This window comes from Schistocerca americana, chromosome 1 (assembly GCF_021461395.2).
Source record: "Schistocerca americana isolate TAMUIC-IGC-003095 chromosome 1, iqSchAmer2.1, whole genome shotgun sequence".
In the NCBI taxonomy this organism is placed as follows: Eukaryota; Metazoa; Arthropoda; class Insecta; order Orthoptera; family Acrididae; genus Schistocerca; species Schistocerca americana.
The window spans coordinates 828,939,983-828,966,775 of NC_060119.1; the positions used below are offsets into that span (position 1 = coordinate 828,939,983).

Here is a 26,793-nt window from a genome sequence, read left to right on the forward strand (position 1 = left end):
TAATGCCACAAAATATGCAGGAGAACTTCTGTGATGTTTGGAAAATAGGAGAGAGGTACTGGCAGAAGCAAAGCTGTGAGGATAGGTCATGAGGCATGCCTGGATAGCTCACTTGGTAACAATGTTGCCCATGAAAGCTGAGATTCTGGGTTCAGATTTCAGAATGGTAAACAGTTTTAATCTGCCAGGAAATTTCAGCACAATTCTTTTCTGTCTGTTATTGTATCAACCCAAACTTTTAGTTCTGACTACCTCTCAAAATTTCTTATTTGTTTTCCTTATGGTCACCATGTGGTGCATAGCCACCTCTTCATCACCTTTCCAAGTAGCCTTCCTCAGATGTTTCTTTCCCACAACCAACCCATTGACCTTGTACAAATACAAAGCTCCTGGACACTGCCCTCTTCTACTCATCCAATAACTACATTTATTATTTCCAAAATACTTAGAAAGGCGTCCACTTGTTATCTGTCAGATCCTAAGTTTTTAATATGTAAGTGGATTGCTGTGTCAAGACTAAAACTTGTTCAGATTAAGGCATGAAATGAGGTCATCTTTCCTTTACATCCTTTCCACTCCAGCCATAGTGCCCTTCAAATGCTCTCATGAATTCCACAATATCCTTATCACAATATATGGGATTCTCAGGTTCCTATTGTTGTAATTATTGTTTATGTAAAACTGGTCCCATACGCTTACCCACAACTATCTATTCCAGCTCCACCAGAGGCAAACTCTACACTAGCAGCAGTGCACCATGTAAAACAAAGTTATTTTGTTAAACAGGTGACATAAGTTCATGCACAATTTTATATGAGGGGACTCCTGAAAGTATGTCACACACAACATCAAAGGCTAAGACCATAGTGCAACAAGAGTGGTACATTATCAGAAGAGAGTACATGTTCTGTGTTTCCTGCAGAGACAGTTCTGCTGCAATATGGGTAACAGCTGCAACACAGTATAGAAGTGAAATGGTGCAACAACAGGAAACATATTCCAATGTTAAAGTACATGAGACAGTACGATTATTGTGAGCAAAATGTCTAAATTGCACACAGATGACTGTGAAATTCTGATGGACCAAATGCAATGACATATCCAACAGTAGTGAAATGGGCCAACAATCTGACCGAAGCTGCACAGATGTGGGTGATACTGATGGGGAAGGAAGGCCATCAACACTGACCATAGACAACAGTGTCCAGGCAGTTGAGGAACTAATTAATGACAGTTGCAGATTTTCCAACACTGAAGATGTTGACACAGCAGTTCTCAAATGGCTCTATGAACAAGGAGTGAACATCTGTCATCAAGGAATTAAATGACTGGTAGATCATTCCAACTGTTGTTTACAGGGACTTGGTGACTATGTTGCAAAACAGTGTCATGAATTTGTGTCCCTTTCAAGTGCAGTGCAGCATTCAATAAAAACTACTTGGCCTGCCATAATAAAGGGTAACTTGCTTTTTGAAGGCCCCTCATACATCACCAAATCGACAGAATGTATAAATTGACAAAAAGAACTATCCAACTTGAAGTTGTATGGAACCCAGTTGCTGAGCAGTATGATGTAAGAGACCTGAGTGCTGCTATACCATGTGGGCCATCTGGATCACCTGATCCATAACTTGTTTCCTTAAACTTTAGAGATGGGAACTTGCTTTCCAACATATGCTTTCCTCATGCCACACTCCTGGACATGATGTCCATTAGCCTAAACTCCCTCCCTCCCCCCCCCCCCCCCCTCCATCCAGTTTCGTACATACAGTGTTTGTTAGAACTTTGAACCCGCCGCTTTGCTTCTCTCTCTCTCTCTCTCTCTCTCTCTCTGTGTGTGCGTGTATGTGTGTGTGTGTGTGTGTGTGTGTGTGTGTGTGTGTGTGTGTGTGTGTGTGTGCGTGTGTGTCTCTCTCTCTTTCTCACTCCCCATTTTTTCTATTCTTTCATTGCATTATTCTTTCCATTTTTCAGTTTCTTCTAATTCATCTTTACTTCAGATTCTGTCCATTTTAACATATTATAAATGTACTGTATCATAAAGAGATGCATCCTGCTTTGCTAGTGGATGTGGGAATAGGGGTTGGGTGGCAATTGGAGACTTACCACTCTTTTCTATCCTCCCCCATGCAATTCCTCTTTCGTCCCTCATGAAATACTATTTCTCTGAAACAAGGCATGCCATGTTTATTGTCTGTTTTAGGCGTTCTTTTATATATTTTTGTAGACATTTAAAATGTTTTGTGAACAAATGTCATGGACGAGCTCCTCAGAATGTGAAGCATTTGACTCCATATTGCATTTTGTCTCTGGGTACAATACCATGAAGGTGAAGTTTCTTGTTTCCACCACTGTAAATCATACAGTCAAAGTTGCTTCTCAGATTTCTTTACTCTTTATTAAGCTGATCCAATAATTGTTCAGTGCCTCTACAATTTTTTTTTGTTTTTTTTTTGTTTTTCATAATGATCATTGTATTTTTTCTGATTTATTCTTTCATGTCTTCTTTGGAAGTAAGGATTATATAACATTTTAATTCCTAGATCACATGCTTATAGTAACTATTCCAAAAGCATTGCTTCATATCCTACTGCCTAATTTGATCTCATACCTTCATCTATTTTATCAGTCACCTGAATCACCCACATTAATCTCTTTCACTTATTTTGTCATGCTACTTAACAGTTTCTCCTCTTCATACAACATTCAGTTTATTCTTCCAGTTTGTTTGAAAAGTGGTTTCTCATCTGCAGTTTGGATTATACAAATTTCCTGTTTTACTTCCTCAAAATTGTCTTAGTATTATACTTTTATAAACTATGGCTTGCAACTATATTACAGTTCAGAATTAATCTTTCACTCAGCATCAGATTGTGCACTATTTTGAAATTTCATGGTAGATGAAAATTGTGTGCCAGACCAGAAAACCACCCCTTTGGGTGCAGCTAATCCATTTCTTCACAATATCCTTTCTCATAGTAGTGCTTGAGTTACAAGGTATGTAGGAGAAATTCTGTGAGGTTCGGAAGGTCACCATAATGTTTACCAAGCTTCTCTTTAGTCTCCTGAGGCGTTTTGCCTTTCATAAAGTAATGTTTAATCACCACACGAAATTCTTTTTTATCCATCACTGGACTTCCTTGATTCACATGAATGCCAAACATGAAGAAATAGACCAATATGGCTGAAACTTTGCGGGCATTCTTCCCAAAGATGCTACTAACTAAACATGACCTTGCGTTCTCGCTTTCCGAGTGTGGGGTCCCGGGTTCAATTCCCGGCTGGGGGCCTGCCTCGAGATGACTAGGTGTTTGTGTTGTCCTCATCATTTTCATCATCACTCATGCAAGTGGCAAGATTGGACTGAGAAAAGACTGGCAATTTGTACGGGCACTGATAACCGTGCAGATGAGTTCCCCACAATCCAAACATCATCATCATCATTAAAGATGACCTTGATACGCGCCAGTGGTCCATCTCTTGGACTTCACATGGACTTTTCAAATGCCCCTCATATGTTCTAGGCTCCTGTAACAGACAAACATCAGCAATATTGGTCTTTAATTCTGTTCAGGCAATATTTTACCATTTTGGTAAACAGGAGTGACCTAAAGTCTTTTGCAATCATTTGAGACTATTTGGTGAGCAAGAGATTCTCAATAAATACAAGCTACCAAAGGAACTAATTCTGTATTGTATTTTATGTAAAATATGAGGGTCATCCACAAAGTAAGTTCTGTTTCTATTTCTACCCATAGCAGCACTATGATTGCAGTTCTGAGCATGCACAGCAGTTACTCTGACTCAAGAAGAAGACATGTATGGCATTTTCAGATTGCTGCTGCTGATGTGTGCTTTGTAATGCTTCTTTATAATGTCAGCTGTAATTGAACATGCCACCACATGTGAAATCGGATCTGTGATTCGTTTTCTAAATGCAAAGAAAGTTAAGCCAAAGGAAATTCATCAGCAAATCTGTGATGTTTATGGACAAAATGCTATGAGTGATTCAATAGTTAATGGGTCAGACTGCTCAATAAAGGACGTGATCAAGTGCACGATGAAGAACGAAGTGGACACCCATCTGTTGTTACTGAAGAATTGGTCACACAATTGGAGAGAAGATTAAGTGCAACCATAAGTTTACACTTAGTGTCCTTGCTATGGAAGTTCTGCAAATCTCACGATTGCTAATTGATGAAATTGTTTGTTACTGAAAAACTGAAATTTCAAAAACTTTGCTCATGTTAGGTACCCAAAATTCATACTGAACAACACAAAAAACAATGGATGGGCAGTGCACTTCAGTTTTTGACATGCTATAATGAAGAAGGCGATGGTTTTCTTTCTCCAATAGTCACAGGAGTGGAAGTTGGGTATCGTATGACACCCCTGAAACAAAACAGTAATCAATGGAATGGAGGCACACTTCATCCCCAATGAAGGTTAAGCCTAAGCAAATCTTGACACCTCGAAAAGTCATGTGCACCATTTTTTGGGACAGAAAAGGCATTTTGCTGATTGATTTCTTACCACAAAGCCAAACAATCAATGCACATGGTTACTGTGAGACAATTAAGAAATTGTGCTGAGCAATACAGAACAATCACCAAGGATTACTGTCAAAAGGTGTTTATTTCCACAATAATGCCCGACCTAACACGGTAAATGTGACCAAACAACTCTTACGGGAATTTCACTCGGACATGTTTGATCATCCTCCGTACAGCCCAGACCTCGCTCCTAGTGACTTTCATATCTTCTTACACCTAAAATCTGTCCTCAGTGGTCAACACTTCAACGATGATGATGATGAACTGAAAGAACATGTTACAACATGGTTTAATACACAGGCGGCAATATTCTATGAAGAAGTCATAAAAAAACTTGTGCCACGCTATGACAAGTGCCTACAGAATTTCAGAAGCTATGTAGAAAAGTAGTTTAACAGTTGTAGATTTTTGTACAGCAAATATTTTTTCTGTATCTGTACATGTTTGTTTTATATAACCAAACAGAACTTACTTTGTGGATAACCCTCGTATAACTGGAATTCCATCAGGGCCTGATGCCTTATTCCCTTTAAGTAATATTGGTACCTCTCATTTATTAGTCTCTGTGGCTGTCAAGCATTGATACTGTAGTAGCTTCATGCACAAATACATTTTAATGCAGAGTATTCCAATTTCTGTCTGCTGTCTTCAGTTTCTACACAAGATAGATCCACGAGAGATTAAATCGTTAGTTTGGACCTGTTCATTGACTATACCTATGTCCAGAACTTCCTTGAATTATTGATAAATCTTTCACCAGGATCTGCCTGTGAAAATTATTGTAGGCTTCACTCATGGCCCTCTCAGAGATGCATGAGTTGCAATTAAATTTTCTCTACCATTTTTCCCAAAGTCCCTTCTGTAGTGGGAATGTTGTAATCTCTGCTTCTGCAACATTTTCTAAGTGATACCGTTAAGTGTGGATGATTCTTGGCTGTCTTTTATTACTTTACTTGGAACATACTTATGCAGACCACAGTTTATAACGTATTTTAGTTTAAACCAACACTGTTCTGTATTTCACATATCTTAACTAAATGTTCTCATTTCATTCTTTAAATAAGTTAATAGTGATTATCAGTTTGAGCAAATACAAATATTCTCCAACTTCCTTGATGATGTTTTTGCCTTTTGTGACCATTGTTCCTATAACAGCATCATGGTCACTAATCCTTCTTCTGCTGGTGCAACTGTTGAAAAGATATGGCTTGTTCCTAACTAGGAGGTCTAAAATGCATCTCTCTTGTGTGGATTGTCAGACTAGTTGTTTGAGACAGTTGTCCAACAATGTTTTCAGTATTATTTCATAAGACTGTCCTTACTGTTGAAAACATATGCATAGTTTTCCCAATCAATATTGGATGGGTTAAAGTTATGACCTACTACTACCCCCCATGAACCATGGACCTTGCCGTTGGTGGGGAGGCTTGTGTGCCTCAGCGATACAGATGGCCATACCGTAGGTGCAACCACAATGGAGGGGTATCTGTTGCGAGGCCAGACAAATGTGTACTTCCTGAAGAGAGGCAGCAGCCTTTTCAGTAGTTGCAGTGGCAACAGTCTGGATGATTGACTGATCTGGCCTTGTAACAATAACCAAAACGGCCTTGCTGTGCAGGTACTGCGAACGGCTGAAAGCAAGGGAAACTACAGCCATAATTTTTCCCAAGGGCATGCAGCTTTACTGTATGGTTAATTGATGATGGCCTCCTCTTGGGTAAAATACTCCGGAGGTAAAGTAATCCCCCATTCGGATCTCTGGGCGGGGACTACTCAAGAGGACGTCGTTATCAGGAGAAAGAAAATTGGCGTTCTACAGATCGGAGCATGGAATGTCAGATCCCTTAATCGGGCAGGTAGGTTAGAAAATTTAAACAGGGAAATTGATAGGTTAAAGTTAGATATAGTGGGAATTAGTGAAGTTCGGTGGCGGGAGGAACAAGACTTTTGGCCAGGTGAATACAGGGCTATAAATACAAAATCAAATAGAGGTAATGTGGGAGTAGGTTTAATAATGAATAAAAAAATAGGAGTGCAGGTAAGCTACTACAAACAGCATAGTGAATGCATTATTGTGGCTAAGATAGACACGAAGCCCATACCTACTACTGTAGTACAAGTTTGTATGCCAACTAGCTCTGCAGATGCTGAAGAAATTGGTGAAATATATGATGAGATAAAAGAAATTATTCAGGTAGTGAAGGGAGATGAAAATTTAATAGTCATGGGCTACTGGGATTTGAGAGCAGGAAAAGGGAGAGAAGGAAACGTAGTAGGTGAATCTGGATTGGGGGGGGTAAGAAATAAAAGAGGAAGCCATCTGGTAGAATTTTGCACAGAGCATTCAAGAATCATAAAAGAAGGTTGTACACATGGAAGAATCCTGGAGATACTAGAAGGTATCAGATAGATTATATAATGCTGAGACAGAGATTTAGGAGCCAGGTATTAAATTGTAAGACATTTCCAGGGGCAGATGTGGTCTCTGATTGCAATCTACTTGTTATGAACTGTAGATTAAAACTGAAGAAACTGCAAAAAGATGGGAATTTAAGGAGATGGGACGTGGATAAACTGACTAAACCAGAGATTGTATAGATTTTCAGGGAGAGCATAAGAGAACAATTATCATGAATGGGGGAAAGAAATACAGTAGAAGAAGAATGAATAGCTCTGAGGAATGAAGTAGTGAAGTCAGGAGAGGATCAAGTAGGTAAGAAGATGAGGAATAGTAGAAATCCTTGGGTAACAGAAGAAATATTGAATTTAATTGATGAAAGGAGAAAATATAAAAATGCAGTAAATGAAGCAGGCAAAAAGGAATACAAACGTCTGAGAAATGAGATTGACAGGAAATGCAAAATGGCTAAGCAGGGATGGCTAGGGACAAATGTAAGGCTGTAGAGGCTTATCTCACTAAGGGTAAGATAGATACTGCCTACAGGAAAATTAAAGAGACCTTTGGAGAAAAGAGAACCACTTGTATGAATATCAAGAGCTCAGATGGAAATCCAGTTCTAAGCAAGGAAGGGAAAGCAGAAAGGTGGAAGGAGTATATAGAGGGTATATACAAAGGCAATGTACTTGAGCACAATATTATGGAAATGTAAGAGGATGTAGATGAAAATGAAATGGGAGGTACGATTCTGCGTGAAAAGTTTGACAGAGCACTGAAAGACCTGAGTCGAAACAAGGCCCCGGGAGTGGACAACATTCCATTAGACTTACTGACGGCTTGAGCAAGATGTATGAGGCAGGCGAAATACCCTCAGACTTCAAGAAGAATATAATAATTCCACTCCCAAAGAAACCACGTGTTGACAGATGTGAAAATTATCCAACTATCAGTTTAATAAGTCACAGCTGTAAAAAACTAACGTGAATTCTGTACAGACGAATGGAAAAACTGGTAGAAGCCAACCTTGGGGAGGATCAGTTTGGATTCCGTAGAAATATTGGAACACGTGAGGAAATACTGACTCTACAACTTATCGTAGAAGAAAGATTAAGGAAAGGCAAACCTACATTTCTAGCATTTGTAGACTTAGAGAAAGCTTTTGACCATGTTGACTGGAATACTCTCTTTCAAATTCTAAAGGTGGCAGGGGTAAAATACAAGGAGCGAAAGGCTATTTACAATTTGTACAGAAACCAGATGGCAGTTATAAGAGTCGAGGGACATGAAAGGGAAGCAGTGGTTAGGAAGGGAGTAAGACAGGGTTGTAGCCTCTCCCCGATGTTGTTCAATCTGTATATTGAGCAAGCAGTAAAGGAAACAAAAGAAAAATTCGGAGTAGGTATTAAAATCCATGGAGAAGAAATAAAAACTTTGAGGTTCGCTGATGACATTATAATTCTGTCAGAGACAGCAAAGGACTTGGAAGAGCAGTTGAACGGAATGGACAGTGTCTTGAAAGGAGGGTATAAGATGAACATCAACAAAAGCAAAACGAGGATAATGGAATGTAATTTAATTAAGTCGAGTGATGCTGAGGAAATTAGATTAGGAAATGAGACACTTAAAGTAGTAAAGGAGTTTTGCTATTTGGGGAGCAAAATAACTGATGATGGTCGAAGTAGAGAGCATATAAAATGTAGACTGGCAATGACGAGGAAAGCGTTTCTGAAGAAGAGAAATTTGTTAATTTCGATTATAGATTTAAGTGTCAGAAAGTCGTTACTGAAAGTATTTGTACGGGGTGTAGCCATGTATGGAAGTGAAAGATGGACGATAAATAGTTTGGACAGGAAGAGAATAGAAGCTTTCGAAATGTGGTGCTACAGATGAATGCTGAAGATTAGATGGGTAGATCACATAACTAATGAGGAGGTATTGAATGGAATTGGGGAGAAGAGGAGTTTGTGGCACAACTTGACAAGAAGAAGGGACCGGTTGGTAGGACATGTTCTGAGGCATCAAGGGATCACAAATTTAGCATTGGAGGGCAGCGTGGAGGGTAAAAATTGTAGAGGGAGACCAAGAGATGAATACACTACACAGATTCAGAAGGATGTAGGTTGCAGTAAGTACTGGGAGATGAAGAAGCTTGCACAGGATAGAGTAGAATGGAGAGCTGCATCAAACCAGTCTCTGGACTGAAGACCACAACAACAACAACAACTACCATGGGCTTGGAGGATTTTCATATTACTGAGTTCTATCTTTCCTTGAAGACTGTACAACCGATCTCTCGAGGGGTCTGGTCATTGATAGAAACACCTGACTATTAGTGTAAGACCAGTGACTGTGATTATTATTGTCAGTATTAGTTTGCAGTCAGGTTTATTTTGGACCTCACTAGAGCTAATACTACTGTTTCTCTTGGAGAGTCTAATCTATCTTTCCAATCAAAGTTCCAGATGTTGTCAAAAATTTCTCTATGTGAGCTCTGGGACTCAACTGCAAATATTCCACCAGTATTTTGAGATTCTTGCTCTCTGGGGATGTTCTCCAGTCTGGTTTATCTAACTGATGTTGATTTTTCTATTTTGAATCTCAGAGTTTTGCCTAAACAGAAAGAAAGAAAGAAAGAACCCTTGTGCATTCCACAAATACTTTGGCAAACAAGTGGCCATTCTGATATGTAGTGCACACCTGATCTACACAAGGTGATTTTAAAAGTTTCCACTGAGTAGTGTAGGTCAAGGAATCTACAGCCAAACATATCACATAACCAGCAAAGGCTCTGATTCACAGCCTTCACTCAGCTTCAGACCAGAGGGTTTTGATCTATCCTTGGAATGATGCCGAAAATTGATAGTTGTGCAGAGACTTCACGAGTGAGGCCAGTGGTCTTCATGACTTTTCACAGTCTCCGGGAAGAACTGGGAGTGGTCTCTGAACCTATACAACAGATGTATTTGGTGCCAATGTGAATGATGGTCTGCAACTGACTGCTGCTTGTGCTTTCAATTGCATCCAAGATGACCTCTTCTAGTGTGTGGACAGTTTCCCCTATGATTCACAGCATGTGCATATTTGTTTTGTTTTTCTCCTGTGATGTTATTTTCCTAAGAGGGGCCATCATGCGTCTTCCTAACATTTGAACTGCCTACCACAAACAGTCTCTTCTTTCAGCTCTGTGGGTGCCCTGACCACAATAGAGGAAACACTGCTGCATGAGCAGGAGAGGCAAGGCTTGCTGGGTCTGTCTCACTGTCAACAGGAAGCAATTCCTCAAACCTACTTAGAAGAGGTGTTAGCCACAAACAACTTTCCCTTGCAAAATGGCTCCAGATATGTCCTCCCAGCCATCAGGCTTCAAGGTGCCTTCACATTGGAATACCAACCTGTCTCTCTATCACCAGTGCAATTTTCTGCAACCATATGCAACAAGGGTGAATAAAGCTTCTAGGTTTTCTCAAAAAGCAGCCAACTCTTTCTTTATGGTTTCACAATAGCCACAATCTCTAGCCATACCTACAAATGAATTTGTTTCTTTCAAGGACTAAAAGAAGTAAATGTATTATGTGCAAGACTAGATTGTACTTACTTAAACACTAATCAAGGAACAACACACAAATCTGAGCTGCTATTGCTGCGAGAGTTGTGCCAATGCTGAAGTCTCAGGACCATAGCCACTACTCAAAACCTAGGGCCTAAATAATCTGACTCTCCCCCTCTCCTTTCCAACCTTCTGCTAACAATTCCTGTTTTGTCTCTGAAGAATGAAAACACAAGTTCAGACAGCTAGGATTAATGTTTTCTATTGCATGTGTTTCTATCAGCAGAACTAGGAATTTTGTTACCCGAAGACAAGTACCGGCCAGTCATTTGGTCTTCTTGTACATTTAATAGTGTTCAAAACTACATTTTCCATTTAATAAAGTTACCAGTACTTAAATATAATGAAATAAAAAGACTCACACAAGATTAAAACAAATTGATAAACAGCACTTGAAAATGAAATAACCAGTAAATTTGGTCACAAGCAACTGCAAACTTAGCAGCAATATGTTACACATTTATACCTTTGACTTGGAATAGAGCACTTTTTACAGGATAGAAGAACTGTAATTCTGAAACTTCCTTGCCAACAACAACTGTTTGGCACACCTGAACTCAAATCCAAAACCTTGTGTTTGACAGGCAATGCTCTTATTGCCGGAATTATCCAGATGTCACAATCCACTGTCACCGCGTTACTTTTAACCACACCTTCCGAACCTCACAGAATTTCTCCTACATACCTTGTAACTCAAGCACTACTATGAGAAAGGATATTGTGAAGAAATGGATTAGCTGCACCCAAAGGGGTGGTTTTCTGGTCTGGCACACAATTTTCATCTACCATGAAATTTCAAAATAGTGCACAATCTGATGCTGAGTGAAAGATTAATTCCGAACTGTAATATAGTTGCAAGCCATAGTTTATAAAAGTCTAATACTAAGACAATTTTGAGGAAGTAAAACAGGAAATTTGTATAATCCAAACTGCAGATGAGAAACCACTTTTCAAACAAACTGGAAGAATGAACTGAATGTTGTATGAAGAGGAGAAACTGTTAAGTAGCATGACAAAATAAGTGAAAGAGATTAATGTGGGTGATTCAGGTGACTGATAAAATAGATGAAGGTATGAGATCAAATTAGGCAGTAGGATATGAAGCAATGCTTTTGGAATAGTTACTATAAGCATGTGATCTAGGAATTAAAATGTTATATAATCCTTACTTCCAAAGAAGACATGAAAGAATAAATCAGAAAAAATACAATGATCATTATGAAAAACAAAAAAAACAAAAAAAAATTGTAGAGGCACTGAACAATTATTGGATCAGCTTAATAAAGAGTAAAGAAATCTGAGAAGCAACTTTGACTGTATGATTTACAGTGGTGGAAACAAGAAACTTCACCTTCATGGTATTGTACCCAGAGACAAAATGCAATATGGAGTCAAATGCTTCACATTCTGAGGAGCTCGTCCATGACATTTGTTCACAAAACATTTTAAATGTCTACAAAAATGTATAAAAGAACGCCTAAAACAGACAATAAACATGGCATGCCTTGTTTCAGAGAAATAGTATTTCATGAGGGACGAAAGAGGAATTGCATGGGGGAGGATAGAAAAGAGTGGTAAGTCTCCAATTGCCACCCAACCCCTATTCCCACATCCACTAGCAAAGCAGGATGCATCTCTTTATGATACAGTACATTTATAATATGTTAAAATGGACAGAATCTGAAGTAAAGATGAATTAGAAGAAACTGAAAATTGGAAAGAATAATGCACTTAAAGAATAGAAAAAATGGGGAGTGAGAAGAGAGAGAGAGAGAGAGAGAGAGAGAGAGAGAGAGAGAGAGAGACACACACACACAGAGAGAGAGAGAGAGAGAGAGAGAGAGAGAGAGAGAGAGAGAAGCAAAGGGGAGGGTTGCATGTATGGAGGGAAATACATAAATAACTGGCAAAATTCCAACAAACACTGTATGTGTGAAACTGGATGGAGGGGGGGGGGGGAGGGGGGGGGGGAGTTTAGGCTAATGGACATCATGTCCAGGAGTGTGGCATGAGGAAAGCATATGTTGGAAAGCAAGTTCCCATCTCTAAAGTTTACGGAAACAAGTTATGGATCAGGTGATCCAGATAGCCCACATGGTATAGCAGTACTCAGGTCTCTTACATCATACTGCTCAGCAACTGGGTTCCAGACAACTTCAAGTTGGATAGTTCTTTTTGTCCATTTATACATTCTGTCGATTTGGTGATGTATGAGGGGCCTTCAAAAAGCAAGTTACCCTTTATTATGGCAGGCCAAGTAGTTTTTATTGAATGCTGCACTGCACTTGAAAGGGACACAAATTCATGACACTGTTTTGCAACATAGTCACCAAGTCCCTGTAAACAACAGTTGGAATGATCTACCAGTCATTTAATTCCTTGATGACAGATGTTCACTCCTTGTTCATAGAGCCATTTGAGAACTGCTGTGTCAACATCTTCAGTGTTGGAAAATCTGCAACTGTCATTAATTAATTCCTCAACTGCCTGGACACCGTTGTCTATGGTCAGTGTTGATGGCCTTCCTTCCCCATCAGCATCACCCACATCTGTGCAGCTTCAGTCAGATTATTAGCCCATTTCACTACCGTTGGATATGTCATTGCATTTGGTCCCTCAGAATTTCACAGTGCTGTGTGCAATTTAGACATTTTGCTCACAATGATCGTACTGTCTCATGTACTTTAACATTGGAATATGTTTCCTATTGTTGCACCATTTCACTTCTACACTGTGTTGCAGCTGTTACCCATATTGCAGCAGAACTGTCTCTGCAGGAAACACAGAACATGTACTCTCTTCTGACAATGTACCACTCTTGTTGCACTATGGTCTTAGCATTTGATGTCGTGTGTGACATACTTTTAGGAGTCCCCTCATATAAAATTGTGCATGAACTTATGTCACCTGTTTAACAAAATAACTTTGTTTTACATGGTGCACTGCTGCTAGTGTAGAGTTTGCCTCTGGTGGAGCTAGAATAGATAGTTGTGGGTAAGTGTATGGGACCAGTTTTACATAAACAATAATTACAACAATAGGAACCTGAGAATCCCATATATTGTGATAAGGATATTGTGGAATTCATGAGAGCATTTGAAGGGCACTGTGGCTGGAGTGGAAAGGATGTAAAGGAAAGATGACCTCATTTCATGCGTTAATCTGAACAAGTTTTAGCCTAGCAAGGATTTGTTGGAATGGTTCTGGGAAAATATGATGCATCTGTGACCAGTTCTAATTGTTTTTGTGTTTGGAATCCTTATCAAGTAGGAATGACAACAGACATTGAAGGAATTTAGAGATGCACACTGCTAGAATTGTAGCAGGTTGGTTTAGTCCATACAAAAATATAATAGAAGTTCTCAGGAAACTTATGTAGGAATCCTTAGAAGAATGATGATGTAGTTTTCACAAAATCCAGTTGGACCAATTTAAAGAACCTGTATTTAAAGGAGAGTCTGATTTTTCATTTATCTCACATTGGTATAATGAACATATATAAGAGGGATGAATGCACATACAGAGGCACATAGACAGTCATTTTCACCTTGCTTGCTATGCAAATGGAAAAAGAAAGAGAATCAACAATAATGGTATGATGTACCCTCGGCCAAGCGCTGTACAGTGACTTGTAGATTATATATGTAGTTTCAGATTTAGTTGTAGCCATTTTAAGGAACAGGGAGATGAAAATGAAGGAAAATGTTCAGAGGAAGTATGAGGTAAAAGTTAGGTTGTTGGTAAGCACTGTACACACTTCAGTTAAGTGATTACAGAAGGGACAGAGCAAGAAGTAAAGAGGTACAAAAGGAGAAAGAAAGAAGAAGAGTGGAAAAAAGAGGTAAATGAACATGAAATTCAGACATATTTGTCTGAGTGACTATAAGACTGCAACAGCTCCTTTCATTCACACTTCGACTACTGTGTATGAGACTTGGTGACTTGCCAAGAGTGCTGAAGTGTCATGCCTCTCTCGGTGCACTGCATTATAAATACCTCTGATACATCTGCCATTTCTCAGCTCTTTAGTTGCTTTTTGCTCTGGACAGGCATGGGAATTATAGAAATGTTTATTTACAACTAGTGAACACAGCAATTCTCTGCAGTTGCTAAGTATGTATGGAAATTGGATAGACTTTAAAGGTTTGCATCAATATTTAGATAAGGCTAAATCCCTAATTTTTGTCATGGTGTGATTCAGCATAAAAAGTTGTCTGTGTATATCACAGCAAATGACCAGATGTTTGCTAGAACTTTTAAAAATGCCTAGCAAAGTTGGCACATTTGCACCCTCGCACACAATGCGGAGGTGAGTGGCCTCTCTTTAAAATCCCCTAAGAATTCAACCACTGAAGATACTGAACTGAAATTTGGTATTTAGCCACCAAAAACCACATAGAACCTCCACGCCAATTTTCATTAGATTTGAAGATGGTCGAGTGGGGACCCCTGGTCCCCTTGACATGGAATGACCCTGTTCTTAAACACTCCATTGTATGTTGTGTTAAGCCCCAACATGTGTAAGTTAATAAAACTTTTATAATATAGGTGTATTAAATCAATGTCATTACTCAGCATTTAGCAGATCATATCCACTCTCCTCAAAAGGAATGTAACAAATAATTCCTAAGTCTTGAATTATTGTCTTTTACACATTATTAATTAAAATGGATAATGTGACTGTATCAAAATAAAATCTTAAATTTGCAATAGTGACAAAGGAGCTCTAAGGCAAAAGAATATATGCTCGACATACTTCAGTGGTAGACAAAAAACTGATGCAGAAGAATGGAGTTTGAATGCACCTGTTGCTATTGTTGTTGCTGTTAGTATTTCACCAGGTTCTATTGGTCTCTGTCTATCACTATTGGTGTCTGTGACATTTTCCATATGCCCTCAGATTATATAGTCCCCTTCTTCATCATCATCATCATCATCATCATCATCATCATCATCATCATCATCCTTCTTCTTCTTCTTCATCTTCTTCCATCTTGCCCTTCTGTTTTGTCTTCCGAAGTCGTCTATTCTGATGTTAGTTTTCACAATCTGCTATCTGATCTTAATGTAGTAAAACTGTAGTTCCAACAAACCTGCTGACTGAAATTTGTCCCCACTATTTAGTGTCAGTTCTTCAAGTGCTATTTTTACACCTCACCAGCTAAAACAATGAATTACAGGAGCTCTGGAAATTTTAGATTTATCTGTTAGTACTGATGGTGAATGATGACCTCTCATAAAAAGTGATTTGTTGTGACTGCTGTATTGAGAGTATTTACAGCACTAATGGGTGCTAACACAAACAACTTCATAGAAAAGGATGAGAAGATGAGAGGTCCCCAAAACCCCACAGTGGGTACAGCAGTACACAGAGTCTGGGTAATAAATGGCAGCTGTGATGTGCTATGGAAGAGGAAGATGGTGATCCACAGATATTTCATCTGTGTCCACTACCTGTTGTAACTGTTATTAAAATGGAGCATTGATTCATTTCATTGAATGGTAAGCCTAATGACAATGTAATGTTCCATTAGCAAGGTGCAATATTATTTCTTTAATAACTTAAACATTTATATCTCTTGGTTTTATTTTGCAAATGATACAGTGTATCATATAGTTTCTTGCTTTCATATGTGCAATAGCTTTATCTTGGAATTCTGCTAGAGAACTGAATTCTCATCACTATTTGTTTCAGATTTCACTTGGTGAAGATTAGAAAGCAAGCAGATTAATATGAGCACTTCAGGTACACTGGAAGAACAACAACTTGGAAATAATATTTTCAAAACTCTTAATGGCTTTCTTCTACTTGTCATCAGAGTTTTCCACCAAGAAAAAACTTCAGCACCCAAAATATGATTAATTTTGTATTAGTAGAGTTCCAACATTGCATTGACGGAAGGTCCTTTATTTAATGTTGCTATTTCTATAGTTTTCTGTCTTAGTTGTGTTTATTTCTGAGGTAACTTTCACTATTTTCATTATGCCTAATGACCATTAACTCAAGTATGAGTGAAACTAAGGCAGAAAATTAAAGAAATATTAATGTTGTATTAATTCAATGTGCACAACTTAATACTGAATACTCTTGTGTGCATTGCCATATGTATGTGAATTCTACTTACAAGGGAACCTCCCCATCACACCCCCCTCAGATTTAGTTATAAGTTGGCACAGTGGATAGGCCTTGAAAAACTGAACACAGATCAATCGAGAAAACAAGAAGAAGTTGAGTGGAACTATGAAAAAAAATAAGCAAAATATACTAACTGAGTAGTCCATGCGCAAGATACACAACATCAAGGACACTGTGAGCTCAGGAGCGCCATGGTCCCGTGGTTAGCGTGAGCAGCTGAGGAACGAGATGTCCTTGGTTCAAGTCTTCCCTCGAGTGAGAATTTACTTTCTTTATTTTCGCAAAGTTATGATCTGTATATTTGTTCATTGACATCTCTGTTCACTGTAATAAGTTTAGTGTGTGTTTTGCGACCACACCACAAAACCATGCGATTAGTAAACGAAAGGACGTGCCTCTCCAATGGGAACCGAAAACATTTGATCACAAGGTCATAGGTCAACCGATTCCTCCACAGGAAAACACGTCTGATATATTCTATACGACACTGGTGATGGCATGTGCATCACATGACAGGAATATGTTGTCAACCCACCTAACTTGTACACTTGGCAAATGGGTAAAAAGATTCTTCTACCTTGCCCAATTTAGGTTTTCTTGTGGATGTGATAATCACTCCCAAAAATGTGATCGCATCGGACGGACGGATAATAATTGTCTGAAAATAAAAAATTAAACTTTTCACTCGCGGGAAGTCTTGAACCAAGGACCTCTCGTTCCGCAGCTGCTCACGCTAACCACGGTACCACGGTGCTCCTAAGCTCATAGTGTCCTTAATGTTGCCTATCTTGGGCATGAACTACTCAGTTTGTATATTTTGCTTATTTTTTTTTTTTTTTTTTTTTTTTTTTTTTTTTTTTTTTTCGTAGTTCCACACAACTTCTTCCTGTTTTCTCGATTGACCTGTGTTCAGTTTTTCAAGGCCTATCCACTGTCCCAACTTATAACTAAATCTGAGGGGGGTGCAATGGGGAGGTTCCCTTGTTAGCAAGAATTAAAGTCCTTCATTCTTGTACTTGATGTACTTCTGCTTACCAGGTGAGGTGCTTAAGCATCTGGAAACATCTCTTTGTGTGAGCTTATTTTAGAATGTAAACAGAATGTTTTATGATAAATAAATATTTTGGACTGTGATACATCTGAAATACATTTAAAAATGTGTTACTGAATAAGTAATAAACAGTTTATCAGGGTGCCATACCCTGTCAGAACTCTCAACAGATTATTATTATTATTCACATGTGGGCCCAATAGGACCACACAAGGTACAATCAGTCAATGTCACTTTTGATGGTTGGCTTTCCTTTGTGTCCAAATTTGTTTCATTCTTTCAGAATTAAGTCTCTTTCTTTCATCAGACCACAGGCTTCCAATCCATTTTCTAATTTCACTGTGACGAACTTTTCAATCAAATATCTTTTGTCGGAATGTTTTTCTATCTGTAACATCTGCCTTTATTGTACTGGCTATTTTAAGATCCTCCTTAATCACAGTGATCCACTTAACTGGGTCAGTTTTGGCCGTACTTCTGCTTTCATGGAATTCTACTATTTGTTTGTCAACCTAGTGCATGCCAGTCTTTTAATGTGCGCATTAAAGTTAAGTCTTCATTTTCTTATGTCACCATGTATGTCTGTGTATTCTTCTATTTCCTTACTGCTTCTCAGCCTATAGGTTTTTCCATCAGTTAATTTGGGGCTTAATATTCCCCTAATAATCTTTCTTCCTTTATTTTGAATTTCTTCAATATCCCTCTTTTTTATTTAAAATTAAAGTTTCTGCTTCATAAAGATATTCTGGTTTGACTACTGTGCTGTAATGCCTAAGTTTACTGAATTTAGAAAGTGATTTTTTTTATTCAAAATCTTAAACATGGCTGTGAAACAGCAACTGTGTAAATCTGAAAAGGTTGAAAAATCAACCGACCAGTTAAATATAAAGGTTTATTAGCTCTTGACCTAGGATTCAATATTTGTAAAAATATCGTCTTCAGAAGTAGTGGGCCTTGTTACATTAAATGATGACAAGAGCTACTCGGCTTCATCTTATCTAATGTGCCATTATGTAATGTAACGAGGCCCACTACTTCTGAAGAATATATTTTTACAAATATCGCAACCTATGTCAAGGGCTAATAAACCTTCATTTGCAACTGGTTGGCTGATTTTTCAGCCTCTTCTGATTATTTTGTATTAATCTGAATGCAGTTGACATTTTTCTCTCAGCAAACTTCATTTGCAGTTCTTTCCAGGTCATTTTCACATATGATTTCCCCCAAGTATTTAAATTGAAAAACCCTTTTATTTTTCCATATTTCATGTTCAAAAACTTTGAAGCTTGTTTATTGTATCTCATATATTCTGTTTTTTCAAATGATATTTGTATTCCTACTTTTTCCACAAATTCTTTATGAATTTCAATTTGTTTTTGAGCTGTGGTAACATCCCTAGATAGAACTGCCATATCATCTGCAAAGGCAAGGCAATCTACTCTAATATTACTTCTACCTCAGTTGATTGATTGATCTATATTTTGGCTCAACTTTTGCCCTCACCATTCTGTGATTACCTTTTCCAAAACACAGTTAAACAGTAATGAGGGAGAATCTATCTCCCTATATAACACCAGTCTTTATATCAAATGGCTCCGAAGTTTCTCCCATAAATTTAACTTTAGAGCTAGTGGTGGTTAACATTTCCTTAATCAGTATTAGAATTTTACTATCCCGCGTTCCTTTAAAATTTGGGACACAGATTCATAATCAACTGAGTCATAGGCCTTTTTACAACCACAAATATACATATACTATTGTTAAAAGAAATCCTTTGTTGCCTAAGGATTAGTTTTAAATTCAGAATTTGTTCCAGGTTGGTCTGAAGCCTGCTTTGTAATAATACCAGGTGCAGAAAGCTGGCTATAACCCAAATTTGACAGCAGTAGATTTTTGGACTAAAACTAAGATTGTATCAAAAGGATAGACTAATAGAAAATGGAGGGTGTATATTTGTTGCAGTAGACAAGAAACTCAAATACATCAATTATTTATAAATTTAAACTGTTTGAGCAAGAATAAGTATCAAGGATGGATACAAACTTATAATTGGGTCATACTATCAAACACTATACAAACAACCAAATGTTACCAAAAACTCATTAGTACTTATGTTCACCAGTCATACTGTCATAACTGGAGGAGACTTTTAATCATTCAACAATCAGCTGGAATAATTAAGTATGCAGTGGACATAACAAGACATCTTCTGGTACAGTACTAAATGCTTTCCCTGAAAACTACTTAGAACAAATAGTTTAGAAGCCCACTCATGACAGAAATATATTTGTTCTCATAAAAAAGATTAACTTGATTTAAGGAAGTTGTACAATGATATTGGTAACAGTGACTGTAAGGCAGTTATAGCAAGGTGGTTACGAAAGTACAAAGGGCAAATAAAACAAGCAAAAAGTTTTATACGTTTAGTAGAGTAGATAAAGTTTTCTGTGTTTAGTAAAGTAGATAAAGAAGAAGTAGTGTTAAACTTGAAAACTTTAGCTTTGGCATAAGCATATAGAGGAACTGTGACACAAATTAAAAAAAAAAAAATGGGCAAAGTATCTATTAGGAATATTATGTATGTATAATGTGGATAGTTGGGAATGTGGGTCTCATGGGGAGCATGCAAGGGATAAGTCCCTGCAGTCGCGCTATTCATCTGTGTCCTCAGTGGCTCAGATGGATAGATCATCTGCCATGTAAGCAGGAGATCTGGTTCGAGTCCCGGTCGGGGCACACATTTTCAGCTGTCCCCATCAAGGTATGTCAACAACACCTGTCGGAAACTGAGGGTTTCAATTAATCATCATTTTAAAAAAAAATAGTTGACCAAGCATTGGATAGATGCGCAGGTAAGACAAAACATTATGATCACCACCTTAATACCATCTTTCAAACACAATACACTATTAATTCTGGCCTTGTGACACAGACAGTTATACTGTTGGAAAATGCCATTGCCACTGTGGAAGACATCAAGCATGGTGGTCTGCAGTAATGTTCACATTGTCCATAGCTGTCATGGTGCCTTTGATTACTACCACAGGTCCCATGGAAGCCAAGTGAATGTCTCTGATAGTATAATCTTGTCCTCATTGGCCTACATCCCTGATATGGTGCTTGTTTCAAGCAGCTGTTTGCCTGGGTGACAGCATTTCCAGACGTGACCATTGACCTGGTGAAACAAATGGTTCATCTGACCAAGTGAATGTTTCCAGTGATCCACAGTCTAAACTTGATGACCCTGTGCCCACTGCAGTCATAACTGACAATGTCACTAGATCAAAATGAGAACACAGGGATCATTTACTGTGAAGTTCCACTATCAACAACATGCACTGAATGGTGTGCTCTGAAACAGCTGTACCTGCACCAGCATTGTACTCTGTAGTCAGATCTGTGACATATTGCCATCTACCCTGTTTTACAGAGCCAACAAGCCTCTGACCTCCACATTCTGTGGTGAGGCATGGATGTTCAACACCTTGTCACCTAATCATGGTTTCACTGTCCTTCAACCACTCTCCATACATGTTCATGACAGCAGCAGGCAAACAGCCAACCAATTTCACAATATCCAAGATATACATTCCCAGGCATTGAGCCATAACAATAAGTCCTTTGGTAAAGTTATTTACATCATGGGGTTTTCCCATTTATGGTTTGTATCATCACTACAGTAACTCCCCATTCATCTCTGCTCCACTTATATACAATTTTCTTACCACATTATATGCCCAAAATGACACCAAGCTGCATTCAGTCTCTCAGCAAGAAGTGGTCATAATATTCTGGCTCATCAGTATATGTACACAGTAGAACTATTTGTGATGGGAGGGAATCTGTTCTGTAAAGAACTCTTAAAGAAACAGAGATAAATGCACAATAAGTTTAAAATAAAGTGTAGAACTATAGCTACAGAAATGCTAAATGAAATGCATTTAGCTTTCGGAAGAGAAGGCCTTGAATCACTACCATAGCAGAATATTATTGAAAGACCTCTCACAAAACCAAAAGAAGTTCTGGTAAAAAGTGAAGGCTGTCATTTGGTGTCCAGGCATCCCATGGATGACACAGGGACTGAAATTGAGGATAGTGAAGTAGAACCAGAAATGCTGACTACATCTTCAGATGTTCCTTTATGAAGGAAGATACAGTTGTACTGCCCCATTTTAATTCTCTCAGCACTCCAAAGGAGGGTGATATAGATAATTGTGTCAGTAGTGTCAACTAACAACTGAAATTAATAAAACTGAACAATGACCAAGGGCCCAATAGAGCATGTACCACACCACAGTCTGTATAGAATTTTTGATGGATTTAGCTCCTCTTCTAACCATAATATATTACAGAACCCCACCCCCCTTCTAAAACATAAAAGAGATAGAGATAGAGAGAGAGAACTGCTAGGTTAAGAAACTTCCTGGCAGATTAAAACTGTGTGCTGTACCGAGACTCGAACTCAGGACCTTTGCCTTTCACGGGCAAGTGCTCTACCAACTGAGCTACCCAAGCATGACTCATGACCCTAACTCACAGCTTTACTTCTACCAGTACCTCGTCTCCTACCTTCCAAACTTTACAGAAGCTCTTCGCAGGAGACGAGGTACTGGCAGAAGTAAAGCTATGAGGACGGGTCGTGAGTCGTGCTTGGGTAGCTCAGTTGGTAGAGCACTTGCCCGCGAAAGGCAAAGGTCCCGAGTTCGAGTCTCGGTCTGGCACACAGTTTTAATCTGCCAGGAAGTTTCATATCAGTGCACAGTCTGCTGCAGAGTGAAAATCTCATTCTGGAAACTGCTAGGTTGTTGGGAGGTAGCATAGGTTGTGCCACTACCATCCAATGTCATTGGCAAAAACCTGTTCTAGAATCTTAGAACACAGTCTGCCCTCAAACATAATGAGGTCAGTATACTGAACAGAATGAACATTCCATACAAGCCTGCATGTATTCCAGTTGTGCAAAATGCAAGTTGTGCTTTTCTCACATGACATTATTAAAGCCATGAATCAAGGCAGTCTGGTAAATGCACAATTTCTTGACTTCTGAAAAGCATTTGACTCACTATCATACCATAGTTTATTACTGAAAGTATTATCATATGCGGTATCAAATGAAATGTGTGACTGGACCAAGGCAGATTCAGCAAGTTATCTTGAATGGAGAGTCATCAACATAGCCCAGGGAAATGTCTTGGAACCCCTGCTATTTATTAGAGTCAACATGGTTGAATAAGTAATAGTGATTAAGAGACATTTAGTGCCAGTAACTATATTTAAACTTCCAGGTAAAACACATCAAACACAACAACCAAGGAACATTATATTACACACATAAAACTCACAGCATACAACAGCACCAGAGAGGTCTATTATATTTCACATGCTGCACTTTGCCACTATGTCACATGAAATATAACGTCCACACAATTGCAACACCCCCTTTGAACATATATTTTGTAGTTTGCCTTCACAAGATAAATCAAATAGCACCACAGTGTTTCCAAACTTCTCTTTGTCCAAGGGTTTTGTCAGAAGGTCAGTCAACATGTCTTCTGTGCATAGGTAGTCCACGGCAATGCTCTGTCGCTCTGTGTGGTCCTGAATCAAATGGTGCCTTATATTAACGTGTTTTGTCCTAGCGTTAGTGACATCATTTTAGCTAGGTTAATGGCTTGTTTACTGTCACAGAAGATCGTTATAGGTTCCACGATTAAATGGGGTTCTATTTCACATATTAATGTTTTAGCCACAATGCTTCCTGTGTGGTGCAAGATAGCATCATATACTCGGCCTCCACGGCACTCAGTGCAACAGTTTCTTGCTTTTGACAGCACCATGAAATGAGGCCACCCCATTGATTTAAAGCAACAGCCAGTAGTGGAGTGCCTATCTCCCAATTCACTCCCCCAGTCTGCATCGCTTTAGCCTTCTTGTTTTGCACTACCTTCTCTATGGTATCTTAATTCGTGGTTTGATGTTCCTCTTAGATATCGGAATATCCTTTTTACAGTTTTCCAGTGCTTTTCCTTTGGGTCTCTGTAATATCCGCTCACAATAGTGGCAAAAGCAATATCAGGTTGTGATGTTTGAGACAAATATAACAGGCTCCCTATTGCTTCTAAATATGGAATGTTCTTATCACATTCCACATCTGTCTCAATTATATTTAACTTCACTCCTACTTCCATTGGAGTAATTATGGGTTTACAATCACTCATGCCAAATTTCTTTAAGATTTTTTCTGTGTATGGTGATTCATTTATGCTCAATTCTTGTCTCTTTTCATCCTTAGTGATCTGCATACCTAAATAGCATTTAATTTCTCCCAATTCATGCACCTTAAACTTGGTTTGTAGCTGTTTCTTAAAAATTCTCGTTTGGCATTCGTTTTCAGTCAGGATAAAGAAGTCGTTCACCTATATTTCCATTATTATTATCCTTTCTCTTTCCTTTTTATAGTATATGCTGGGATCGGCCTTACATTGCTTCATATTCATATTTATTAGAGTTTTATGTAGACACTGATTCCAGCAATGTCCACTCTGTTTGAGTCTATAAATACTTTTTTGCAAACGCCAAATATTTTCCCTTTCCAATCTGGTTTTCATGACTTCTCTTGGTGGAATGACGTATATCTCCTCCTCCAATTTCTCTTTTAAATGTGTTGTTTTTACATCTATGTGGTGATTGATAAATTTTGTTTTGCTGCCAAGGCTAAAAGATATCTAAATGAGGCATACTTGACTACAGGTGAAAAGGTTTCTTTGTAATCTACCCCTTGTTTTTGTGAATATCCTTTTATTACAAGTCGTGCTTTATATCTTGGTGATGAATTTTTGGGCCTCTTCAGAGTGAATACCCATCTTGCCTGTAATGGTTTCTTATCTGCTGGTGTATTTACCCATTCAAAGGTTTTGTTCTGAGATAAAGATTCCCAATTCCCTCTCCATCATTTCTTTCCATTCTTGAGAATTTGGGCTGCTCATTGCTGCTTCTTCTTCTGTTGCTGGCTTATCATTAACAGTCTGGGCTGCATACATCTCAAAATCCGAATATTCTTTCGGTTTTGGTATGTGAGAAGAATGCCTTACATTGTTCTCTTCATTGTGTTCGTCCTCAAACTCACTGTCATCATCAATAGTCTCCATTCGCCTTTGACTGTCCTCTTCCTGTTCTTCACTTTCTATTTCTTCACATACGGTTTCACTCTCGGAACTAGGTGCAGTTGACTTAATAGTCTTGCCCTCTTCAGAATCCTTTCTATTTTCAAAGAATACTACATCTCTGCTTGTAACTATCCTTTTATTCAATGGATACATTAATTGGTAGCCCTTTGAATTCTCACAATAGCCCACAAAATATACTTTTTAGCTTTTGGGTCCCATTTTCCTCTCAGTTGTTTTGGAATACACACCATTGCATCACAACCAAAAACCCTTTATTGCTTAGGTCAGGTTTCCTTCCTACACATATCAAAAAGGGGATTCTGTTCCCTAATGCTTTTGTAGGTGTCTATTGTTCAAATATACAGCTGTTGATACCACCTCTGCTCAGTGTCAGTTAGACCGTCAGTGAGAGTGCACCGCGAGTTCCTGCTACTAATAAGGCAAGTACGCCATTCGCTTGTTACATATTTTTATGAGCTTCAAACAGGAGCAACTTATTTTCAGTTATCTGTGTAGTTACAAGTTTATTTTTGTAATTTCTTGCGTGTTTGAATGCTTACTAGGCACAACCTTTTATTTCAATAACAATATAGTGTACAGTACCGCTGTTGCTATCAACCCTCGTATTGTACAGGCTTTTGTTTGTTTGCTTAGAACAGCTCAGTGTCGGTTAGACCATTAGTGAGAGAGCACTTCGATTTCCCGGTGCTAATAAGGCAAGTACACCATACGTTAGTTGTACGTTTTTACGAGTATCAAACAGGAGCGACTGCAGTAATGGATAGGAACTGTGACTGTTATGTACAGATACGAGCTGAGTTGGTGACCCTTCGCTCACAGCTCCAGGCTGCATTGGCTTCCATCACACAGCTTGAGGCTGCTGCCAAGGGGCATCACTGTGGCGGATCGAACGCGGGGATGTGAAGGATGTCAAGCATGTCCCACGTGTCCTCTGATCAGTCCATTGCTGTGACCGCCACAGGTACTGCCTGCATTGAGGCTGACCCCTCACGTGTCGTCATGTGGGAGATCATTCCAAAATCTGGAAGGCAGCAAAAAACTTTCTGAGGGGCTGATCATAGGGACTTCCCAGTTCATTTGATGATCAGGTTTCAGGCGTTATCTGTGGCTGACAATGTCTCTGAGCCAGATGCAGTCATCCACCCTGTTCCAGAGGAAGCTTCTTGGCCCGCAAGGTCTGGGCATTCACAGAGGGTGGGTTTACTGGTAGTTGAGATCTCCAGCATTAGGCGCATAATGGGGTCCCCTTAGGAACATGGCTGCCAAGGATGGGAAGGAAGCCATTGTACACTCCGTGTGCATTCCAGGGGGAGTCATTTTGGATGTGGAAAGGGTGCTTCCAAATGCCATGAAGAGTACAGGGTGCAGCCATCTGCAGGTGCTGGCTCATGTCGGTACAGATGACGTGTGTCACTTTGGATCAGAGCAGATTCTGTCTGGTTTCGGGTGGCTAGCGGAAATGATAAAGACTGCCAGACTTGCTTCTGAGATTAAGGTGGAGCTCACCATCTGCAGCATCGTCGATAGAACCAACTGTGGTTCTTTGGTGCAGAGCCAAGTGGAGGGTCTGAATCAGAGGCTCAGGTGGTTCTGTGACCGTGTAGGCTGCAGATTCCTTGACTTGTGCCATCGGGTGGTGGGTTTCTGGGTTCCGCTTAATAGGTCAGGAGTCCACTACACACAGGAGGCAGCTACATGGGTAGCAGCGGCTGCCTGGAAGGGAGTGGGCGGTTTTTTACGTTAGAGGGTCTCAGGGAACCACAGAAGGGGCATCCATCTAAAGGTGGGCAGGTAAAACACAGTAAGGTAGTTGTAGAAACGATTGGTATTGTAGTTGTAAATTGTTGTAGCTGTGTTGGGA

General features: G+C 39.0%; 1 protein-coding gene across 3 annotated transcripts in view; it reads left to right on the forward strand.

Moving 5' to 3' along the window:
- The window catches only part of LOC124546417 (F-box/LRR-repeat protein 2-like), a 58,915-nt gene extending 42,176 nt beyond the window's left edge, over window positions 1-16,739 (forward strand). For all 3 annotated transcript variants that reach the window (XM_047125036.1, XM_047125037.1, XM_047125038.1), the window contains one exon: window positions 16,254-16,739. In XM_047125036.1, coding sequence (XP_046980992.1) covers window positions 16,254-16,274 — 21 coding nt within the window. In that variant the 3' untranslated portion in view covers window positions 16,275-16,739. The remainder of the gene's footprint in view (window positions 1-16,253) is intronic.
- Window positions 16,740-26,793: the final 10,054 nt, after the last annotated feature.